Source organism: Electrophorus electricus, chromosome 25, assembly GCF_041902795.1.
Source record: "Electrophorus electricus isolate QZ-2024a chromosome 25, ASM4190279v1, whole genome shotgun sequence".
Classification (NCBI taxonomy): Eukaryota; Metazoa; Chordata; class Actinopteri; order Gymnotiformes; family Gymnotidae; genus Electrophorus; species Electrophorus electricus.
This window is the reverse complement of record NC_137521.1, coordinates 6452049-6462542: the sequence shown is the minus strand read 5'-3', so window position 1 is coordinate 6462542 and position 10494 is coordinate 6452049. Positions and strand designations below refer to the sequence as shown.

Genomic DNA, 10494 nt, shown 5'->3' with positions numbered 1-10494 from the left:
ATTAAAAAGTTCTAGTTAAGACATTAAAAATTACACCAGTAATATTAATTTCTCAATTTTATGAAAAAACAAACAAATATGTAACATCACTGTAGCCGTTCGCTCCTGGACTTCTGCTTGTCGGTTGGTTCACGAACCTTTTGAGTGGACTCCCACCTTATCTGTCACGAAGAGGCTCAAACTTCGGGTGGGGACGCAGGACGGAGAGCTGTTTATTACGTCTAACCCACAACAATTTGGGTATAGTGAATTTGTGCGTCTGTTGATGTTCAGAAGTTCGTCCTCAGTGCAGGTCAACAGGTAGGCTATAATGGAATATATTGTTTTTAAATTTAGGGCTGCCTAAGACCCTGTCAGTCATTTCTGTTTTTGGAGAGTTTTGTTATTACGGCTATGTTTGCTATAGAGAACACACTATTCAAACTTTAATTGTGTGATTCGCCAAAATGCAATGTTTCAAGAATCAGAGTAGTATAGCCTACCTTTTGCCTTTGTTGTATTTATTTTTCCTGTTTCATTTGTTACTTTATTCGGTCATGTTAAAAGCGATTTAAACCGCAACAATAAACCGCAGGGAATTTATCATCTTTAGACCAAAGCTATAAATAGCTAAAAATTCTTGTATGGAATCTTCAGGCGTCTGACTTATTGGAAAAATCTTTAAAAAAATGTTTTTATATATCTATATAATTTGTATTTGGAAGAAAGGGTCATTTTTAACTTATTTTCTTTAACTTCCGTGAAATTATGTAAAATCATAATAAACCTCTATTTGCAATTGTTAGACTATTGCCTGGAACTTTTAAAGCTCATCGTTATTTAGGGTTGATAACCTACGTCGGTAGTTTTTTCATTAAAAAATGTTTAATTACTTTACAAAGCATTTTATTTATGCTTTATTGAACAGTGTTGTACATACAAATAGGACTGACAATTTTATAAGAAATACAAGTTAAGAGCAAAAAATAAAAAATAAATAAAAACGCTGCATCAGCTTGTTCCAGGGTTCTTTGAATTATTTATTTATTTAAATGCATTCCAATATATTTTCTTTAACAGTAAATACTCAGCCTAGTTATAAATGACGCACTATCGATGCTATGACGTGGGAATTTGCAACCAGGCAGCAGTGAGAAGCACGAGTCTGCGCAAACCTGATAATTGGTTGCTTATCGGTCGCGCCCACGGCCGAGCCGCTTTGCTCTAGCAGTTATAAGAACTTTCTAGACTTAACTGGAAGAATGATGCGATATCTCTACTTGGTCCTGTATCGCTGTTTCGCCTTACACTTATCTAACTTTAAATGCACAAAATTATCCAATAATCCCTTTTTTCATTTTAATATTAGTTAAGTTGGTTATAGCATTGCCAGGCAGTATAATTTTCTGTAGTATGCTTTGAAAAAATATGATAACACAGTGAGATCAAAATGACCTCCCTCACCTTGGCTCAATATTATTGTTTCTCTTCTTAGCTGGTAAGGTCATGTCTGCCTTTCTGCACCACTGCCCATTTCTGAAGTCTGCTCCAGGCCCGGTCCTGAGGAATGTAGGGGGCTTTTTGGGCATGGCTGACCGATGTCCTGTCATTGCCCGGCAGATTACAGCCAAAGTCACTCAGAGCCAGGATGAGAAAGGTACACTAAATCAGCATTATTTTTTAAAATCAGCATGTTTGTGTGTCTGCACCTCATCTGAAATCTCCCACCACCAGCTAAAAAGACACTACTGCAGTTTTAGGTTTTTTCATGTCTCACTGAACTTTACTATGTAATACTACTTTAGGTGTCTTTAGTGTCCCTGTTGACTTAAAAGTTGATCTTTCCAGTTAACTTTTAATTGGATGACTTCCAGTCTTACTGACTTTAAAAAATACGTTTGAGCTGCAACATTCATTAAGTATTTGTAATTTTGGTCAAACCTTGAATTTATTTATCTATCACATGAAAAATGTGTTTACTTTATAGGTCTGCTGCCACATAAGGAAGCAAAACGCTCCTTGGCTGTCTCAGCTGCTCAGGTGGCTGTGTCCCTGACCAAGGCCTGTCCCTTTGTGTCCTCTAATATTGGACTGGTTGAAGCTAGCCCTCAGGTACAGGAGGACGTCCATTCTGAGCTGGTCGGTTCTCAAGAGGAAGAAATCGCTTCAGGTAAAGCACTGCTGCTTTCTTTAATTACACATACCCTACAGACGTACTATCTGGAAAAAATGACGTTCTGAGTATGCTTATCATTCCATTACCAAAACACTGTAATTTGTAGTAAAAACATTACAAGTGTATTAAGTATTATAAATCTTTATAGGTTTCATTGTCTGCAGTAGGATCTAGAAGTAGATAGGGTGTCATTTTGGCAATTACAGCATTCAGCTATTCAGTTTCTATATCTGCAATGCTGCACATAGGGACAAGCACCACTGCATGGTATTATAACAAAGACACATGTTGTCAATGATCTGAAGTACCACTTTTACAAAGTGCCCCTGCCTGAGTACTAATAGCTACTCCTTGTTGATAAACCAGTCAAACATGTATCAATGAGTAAGTTTGCTGTGTCAGAAAAAGGAAAGAAATATAGAAGGAAAGAATCATTTGAAAGGTTGAATAACAAGTTCAGGACTTCAGTCGAATAGATGGCACAAAAGGTGAGTCAGATAAAAACAAACCACATTTTTTTTCCTCTGAGTGTCTTAAAGAAAAGGATCATCATGTATTTAAATAAAAATGCATTTAAATACATATAAAATTATTTTATAACCGCATAATATAGGTACGTGTTTTAACATCCAGTTTAATATGTTTATTTATAAATAATTGTAAGATTTTTGCCAGTCACAACAATATAGTGCCATCTCAGTGAATATAGAGTAAAAGCCACATAATAGCATATGTGTTTTAAGAGCAATTTTCTCTGTTCTCCTGCCATCTCTGTAGGAATGATCAGCTCTCTTTTTAATGGCCTGCAAGGGTTCTGCTCATCTTCACCATCTCACCTACTCAAGGACAATATGGGTTAGTTCATCAGATTTTCATCAGTCAGTGGCATAAATACAAAACCATGTTTTTATTATCAAATTATTAGTTGTTCACTTATAACAATAATTTCATTTTTCTTCGCATACAGTAGGACCAGCTTTTGAGTATGATGACTTCTTTACCCAGAAGATTGTTGAGAAGAAGAAGGACCACACCTACCGTGTGTTTAAGACAGTCAACCGCTTTGCAGATGTCTTCCCCTTCGCAGAGGATTACTCCATTCCTGGACGCTCTGGTTCCCAGGTGTCGGTCTGGTGTAGTAACGATTACCTGGGCATGAGTCGGCATCCACGTGTCATTAAAGCAATATGGTCAGACCCGAAACATTCCTGCTAAGAAAGTAATGCCAAAATAATTAAGCAATTACATATTTAAATAATATGCATATATGATCTGCTTCTCAGGGAAGCTCTGGAAAAACATGGCGCTGGAGCAGGTGGCACCAGGAATATCTCTGGAACTAGTAACTACCATGTAGCTCTAGAGAAGGAACTGGCCCTTCTTCACCAGAAAGATGCAGCTCTTGTCTTCTCATCCTGCTTTGTAGCTAATGATTCCACCCTCTTTACTCTGGCAAAAATGCTTCCTGGTAAAATTCAGGACAACATATTTTCACATTAATTTTTTTTTTGTTTGTTTCGTCTTGTTTGCAGCATGTTAAAAAAAAGTTGTCTAGTGATTTGCATCTAATTGATTTGACTGGAGATTAATATTTCACATAATCTCTGTCTAGGCTGTGAGATTTACTCAGACATGGGAAACCATGCCTCCATGATCCAGGGAATCAGGAACAGCGGAGCCAAACGCTTCATTTTCCGTCACAACAACGCTACACACTTGGAAGAATTGCTCAGTCGCTCCAACCCGAAAACACCCAAGATTGTGGCCTTTGAGACAGTGCACTCCATGGATGGTGAGCTAGAATCTGATACTGTAAAAAATGCCATTGGCTGGTAATATAAGAATATCTTGCCTATTTAACAGACATTACTTCTAGGTCAGTTTGTTTAGGTAAATATGGACCTCTAGATTATTTTGACTATGTAGCCATCACTAATTTTCATCTCAGGAGCCATCTGCCCCCTGGAAGAGCTGTGTGATGTAGCACATAAATATGGTGCTCTTACCTTCGTGGATGAGGTTCACGCAGTAGGCCTGTATGGAGCTCATGGAGCAGGAGTTGGTGAAAGAGATGGTGTCATGCACAAGATTGACATTGTTTCTGGAACCCTGGGTAAGAAAGGTCCTACACTTCTCAAAGGCTGTTTTTACTCTAAAATATCAATGCCATTTCATTACCTTTGGCTGCTTAACAACAAATCTGACTCCATTATTTTTGTTGGTAGGTAAGGCATTTGGCTGTATTGGGGGCTACATTGCCAGCTCTGCCGCCCTGGTGGACACGGTGCGCTCCCACGCTGCAGGGTTCATCTTCACCACGTCACTGCCTCCCATGGTGCTTGCTGGAGCTCTGGAGTCTGTGCGGGTTCTGAGGAGCCCTGAGGGCCAGGCCCTGCGCCGGGCTCACCAGAGGAACGTGAAACACATGAGGCAGTTGCTTCTGGATGCAGGTCTGCCTGTCATCAACTGCCCCAGCCACATCATCCCCATTCAGGTCAGTTCCTTTGTGTTTCAACCACACTAACTGTAGAGTATCCATTAACACTAAGTTACATCTAGTGTAACATTTATATGAGGACAAAACTGTTTTGCCCAATATTGTATGTGCCAAACAGAAGAGATAATGATGTAATCGGATGATGAATGATGTAATACGACGTAATAGGAATGATTTAATATGTACATTTTCAATTCTTAAACCTACCAATGAAATATTAGAATGATTGAAGAGTTTAAATGTCCTTTAAAATGTCATTTGATTTATATTTTTGTTAAAAAATTCACTATAATATTTCAGGTTGGAAATGCAGAGAAAAACTCAAGAGTGTGTGACATCTTGCTGGAGAGACACAACATCTATGTACAGGCCATAAACTACCCGACTGTGCCACGTGGAGAAGAGCTCCTGCGATTGGCTCCTTCCCCATTCCACAGCCCCATCATGATGGACTACTTTGTAGGTGAGTGTGATCATCTAGCAGGTAACACATGCTGCCACTGAACCTGTTAGTTATTTTAACTATTGAAGGGTTTCCAAATCAGCATATGTGGGTCAATATTAACCTTTCCTGATTATGAATAAAGTTGATCCAGACCAGATGGGAAAAAGTTGAGGTTCGAGTTTGGGATTAGTGATGACCTCATCTAATTATGTTAATGGGTGTCTGTTGTATGTTGTGCAGAGAAACTGGTGGATGTGTGGCAAGAGGTTGGGCTGCGACTGAATGGACCTGCGACAGCCTCTTGTACTTTCTGTGATCGGCCTCTCTACTTTGACCTCATGAGCGAGTGGGAGAAGAGTTATTTTGGCAACATGGAGCCAAGATATATTACAGTTGCTGCACAATAAGATCCACAGATGGGGACAGGGATGGAACAGAACATTAATTGTATCCTGCTTACCTGCTGTCGAGATATCTTCATTTACACTGTCCTATATATATTGCTGTGTGCTGAAGTTTTATAATTGTTACATTGATTGCTGTGGTTCTTCCTATGGATTAGTAAACATAAATCTGTGTCCCCTCTGCATTTTAAAAACCTGCACATGGGCACTTTTTAAAATAAATGTTTTTGGCATTATTATTCATCACCACTTTTTCAAGCAGATTATACCTGGTTGTGAACTAAATTACAATAAATTAAAATTATTAAACTTAATCTTTGTCCAGAAAACTCATTTAATTTCCCAATTCCCAATTAAAATTAAATTTTATAAGCAATAAAATATGGCAATGCTCTGAATCATCTCCTTATTTTTCTTCTTCACAGATAACAACTTTCTTATGACATATGGCTTAATACATAAAACTGTTTACTGACAGATTCCTGTCAATGCCTTACGTAGCTGATATTATAGGTGATATTACTGGAACCTACACTAGTAAAAGCAACACATTCAGAACATTTGCTATTTTGTAAGTAAAGGACACGATAGCTAGCTGGGTGACCACATGTTTGTTTTCAAAAAAGACAAAAGGCGTGGCATGTAAAAAAAAAAAAGGGGGGGGGGGGGGATCATTTTCCATAAAAATACACCAATTCCAGACATGTTTGAGTAGTTCTGATATACCCAGGTATACTTTCCTGAAGATCAGTCTGTTTTAAATACAAAAATGTTTTAACAAGGCATACGTACAATCCACACATGGATTACAGATGTCCAATATTAGATTGACAAATTTATAAAGTAATGAAGTCGAGTATAGGTGGTGAGGTGTGATCGTAAGGAGACTGATTTGTGAAATTATTTTGTGATGAAAGAGAGAGTGCATCCCTCAGCATCACTGTGAGTTGTGTATTTGGCCATTTTTAGTCTTTGTTAATTAGGGCACCATGTATCCTCTGTGAAGCAGCTACACACACACTCACACACTCACAACACTGCTTGCATGTGCATTCTAAATCAGTGAAATACTCAGTCAGCCACACCCAAACATTTGCATTAGGCAACAACTAGGTAACTGGGCATATATGGCACAGTGCCATTTTGTTTGTTTAGAGGGCTCAAGTTCTCCTTCAGCTTTGGTGCAAGAAAAACTATGTGCAAAAAACATCCTCCATCGCCACGTTCCAGAATAGAAACGTATTACGGCAAAATCTAAATGAGGAGTGAAATAGTATATCCTTATTGTAGTCTTGCTCTTGTGTTATAATTTTGTAGCAAATATTGTAGCCTTGCTCATTATCATTCCTAAACAAATGTATAGTACTTCGCACTTTGTTTGGACCATGCTAAAATAAATAAGTTGATTAATAGATATATAAAACAAACAAACAATAAAAATAAACGAATTTGAAAATAATAAAATAGATTGAGAACCACCCTGATATTGTGCAGATTAAGTTGTGATAAATTGCTATGACAAACTGATGTGATGTTTAGATGACTTTGCATTAAGCAACTTGTATTATTATGAATAACAAATAAATATAACCACAGAACCATTATTCCAACAGATTTTTTTATTGCATAGTGTAGAACAAATTCAAGTTCATGTCCACTGTCTCTAATTGCTGGCCATGGTCTGTAAACAGAGAGCATAAGTCTCACTCAGAAACAGTGCAGATAAATATCATCCCAATTGCATAACACAAATAATAATGTCAGCACTCTTGTAAACATCTCAAAAGTTTTTGTATAAGCATCAGTGGATTTACCGTGCTAATCCAGCTAACATAGGAGCTGACTTGGGTGAAAACTGTGGGTTTCTTCGGGTAGTTGCAGCTGAGGCCAGAGCCAAAGCTCACGATACCATGGACTTCCCAGACACCCTCATTATTTTGGCAGTTCAGGGGACCACCAGAATCACCCTGTGACACACCACACAGAGATATATTAAACTCAAATTATTTGAAGTAAAACTTTTAACTATTTCCTAGACTCCCTTTCCACTGAGTGCCCTTGTAGAAAGAACATCCATGTGTTTATGGCTTAATATAAAGAATATATATCTCAATTAAAATTTTTTTTCTTAATAATACAGCAAGAATGTAATCCCAAGCCACTGCATTTCACAGAGGCCACAAATGAAACTTACATTGCAGCCAGAAACAATACCATCTCCTCCAGCGCAGACCATAGTGTCTTTAACCTGACTGCCCCACCAGTCAGGCTGAGTGCAGGTAGCGTGGTCAACCACAGGGAGCAAAGCCTGCTGCAGAATATCAGCAATCGGGCCACCAGCTAAAGACAGATGAGAGGGAATATATTATCCATTATAAGTATCTAGTATAATTCCAGGTATACTGAAATACAGAATACCACTGCATCTGTTCTCTCCACCCTCCATGATCAGTTTCCATAATTTTGTTTTTACATTTCCTGGACTGTTTTTAACATGTGTGTGTAACACTTTGTAATGCAACCATGTTTATACTGTTGGTCAGTAGGCTTCTATCAAGGAGGAGCCTCACTCTTTATGCGTCCCCAGCCAGTGACGTAGCAGGGAGCATTATTGGGCAGGATGTAGCCAGCCTCAGGAAGACAAGAAGACATGATGGTGTCAGTGAAGGCAACAGGAGTAGACAGCTTCACCAGGGCGATGTCGTTGCTTTGGCACACACACACACACACACACACACACACACACACACACACACACACACACACACACACACACACACACACACAAAGAGAGAGAGAGAGAGAGAGAGAGAGAGAGAGAGAGCACAAGAACAAAACATTTTCAAATGATTCCAGTCTTTGGTGTGGGTTAATCAATTTCTCTTGTTAGCTTTAAATTACTCGGTTCACAGTATCCTAAATATCCTCAAAATGCTAAAATATGTTAAATATTTTTTGGGATGTGACTTGTGTAATAGCATAATAAATTAATATTATATATAGATATGCATTCTATAGATTTGAAAAGAAAAGGTGTTAAGGCCATATTTAACACATAAGCCAGCATTTCTAATTATTTACATATTTTGAATTACATACCGGATGAAGAAGGAGCTCCACTTCTCATGCACGACGATGGTGCTAGCAGGGATGGCCAGAGTGCCATCCTCAACCTCCTTCAGGTTGTGTTTGCCCAGCACAACTCTGTAAGTGTTGGCCTTACTGCAGGGAACAGCCACACATAGGTAATAACATTTACTCAGTTGCAAGTAAAATATTAATGTATTTATGCTTTTACAAATCACAATAGTTTTACTTATACTCCAGTATTTTTTGCAGAAACTCTGCTTTTCACCCAGTTATATTTTTTATCATTCACTTTAAGTCATCAGTTCCTTTTTGTGTTTCATATTTTCTTTATATACTTACAGGTGTTGTTTGCAGGATGTAGTTTCAGTGCAAATCTACAGTTAACTGAGAACTAGTTTTTCTGCCCTGGTGCTTTTTTCGCACTACTCAGCTGTTAATTGACAGGTTGCATATACTTTTTCTTGTGTCATTATTTCATTAAAGTAACAATACTTTTACTTTATTACTTTTTAAAGGTATTTTGCCGCACTTTGGACATAACCCCAGAGTTATGTCTGAAGATAAACAAAGTAACGACCCCAAAACCTGAATCAGGTTCAAAAGCAAAACAGAATTTAAATGATATTTAGCCTGGAGCACTTATATGTTTTGATATATATTCCAATACATGCATTCCAATGTCCCAGTATTTAAGTGTTATTGCACATAACAGGATTTCTCATATCTAGGTATTAATCAACTAATATAAAATCACGCTTCATCAAGGTGACAAAAGATGGCCTTCAGTGAGACTTGAAACAATGCTTACTTAATGCAGTGAGCGGCAGTAAGAACCCATTCGCTGGAGATCAGGGTACCTCCACAGGTGTGGCCCCATTGACCATTTCTGCTGTACTGGAGGGAAATCTATAAGATCAAAGAAGGCAGTGATGAATGTACAGCAGCTTAAAAACTCTGCTGAATTTAAAGACTGTAGGAACAAGAAAGAATGCTCAGTGCATTATGCTGCTCACCTGCCAGGGCCAGCTATGTGGACGAGCATCCTCACCCCCAACAACCCTCTTTACGATGGGAGGGAAGGTGGGCATACCACACCCATAAGCTGAGCAGGACAAGAACTCCTCTTAGTGGATTCACTATACTGATAGTTTTCATATATTATGTCCACATAACTACTACCTACCTTGATATTTATTCATTTAGCTTAGAAAAAAACTACAGAACAGAAAATACTTGACAATGTGGTAAATTGCATAAATGGTGTTCTCAGCATTTATATTTAAAAGGAATAGATGTATTCTTACCCCCGACAACCAGAAAAGCAAGGACCATAAACCTCATCATGGCTGTATCTTCTGCACTTGTTCATTCCGCTCAGGGGTTTATATAGTTCAAGATCCCTGATGTGGCAAAAAATCAAACATTCTTGGAAACTGGATAATATACTTTGTGGTATGGAAAAACAAACAAAAGCGACTTGGCAGTACTTTACTTTGATATGTCATATCTAATCTGTAACATCTGTTAAAGCTGCAGACCTTTCCCATCTTTGGACATTTACAAACATTTCTTCTGTGTCTCACTGAGCTTGGGCTTGTGGGTCAACATTAAATACAAATTTAAATGTATTTTTTTCAATAGCAAAAATGTAATTGCAGTAGTATTTGTGCACTTAAAGGTTTTATGCCCATATTTCTAAAATATGTTGTGCCATTTTGAATCATGTAAGGTTATTTGATGTCACCTGTGAAATTCACAGGGCAACATTTCAGGTACTGAGATAACAAAAGTATTTTGGGATTTATCTAGAAAGTTAAACTATGGTGTTAGCTAAGCAGCAGTAGGTTGGGATATTTCTTGCTACTATATTAGGTATATAAGGTGTTAAATGGCACCAGTTACT

At 38.0% G+C, this 10494-nt stretch overlaps 2 protein-coding genes across 3 annotated transcripts; one reads left to right on the top strand and one right to left on the bottom strand.

Moving 5' to 3' along the window:
- Window positions 1–144: 144 nt before the first annotated feature.
- On the top strand, window positions 145–5815 carry alas2 (aminolevulinate, delta-, synthase 2). Of its 2 annotated transcripts, XM_027015988.3 has the most exons (11): window positions 145–300; window positions 1475–1636; window positions 1967–2149; window positions 2933–3010; window positions 3123–3345; window positions 3439–3623; window positions 3768–3947; window positions 4104–4268; window positions 4381–4649; window positions 4953–5115; window positions 5338–5815. In XM_027015988.3, exons 2-11 carry the CDS (start codon window positions 1486–1488, stop codon window positions 5502–5504), a joined length of 1764 nt encoding a protein of 587 aa, XP_026871789.1. In that variant the 5' UTR covers window positions 145–300; window positions 1475–1485; the 3' UTR covers window positions 5505–5815. The 2 variants fall into 2 exon arrangements, with proteins under 2 accessions (XP_026871789.1, XP_081564026.1); XM_081707900.1 differs by lacking the exons at window positions 145–300; window positions 1475–1636; window positions 1967–2149 and adding an exon at window positions 2571–2643.
- Window positions 5816–7081: 1266 nt separating this feature from the next.
- Window positions 7082–9955, bottom strand: ela2l (elastase 2 like). The gene is made up of 8 exons (XM_027015989.3): window positions 9896–9955; window positions 9605–9693; window positions 9400–9497; window positions 8601–8723; window positions 8072–8208; window positions 7696–7841; window positions 7316–7468; window positions 7082–7182 (listed from the first exon to the last, which is right to left on the bottom strand). The coding sequence occupies exons 1-8, from the start codon at window positions 9933–9935 to the stop codon at window positions 7165–7167; spliced, it is 804 nt and encodes a 267-aa protein (XP_026871790.2). The 5' UTR covers window positions 9936–9955; the 3' UTR covers window positions 7082–7164.
- Between the last annotated feature and the right edge of the window lie 539 nt (window positions 9956–10494).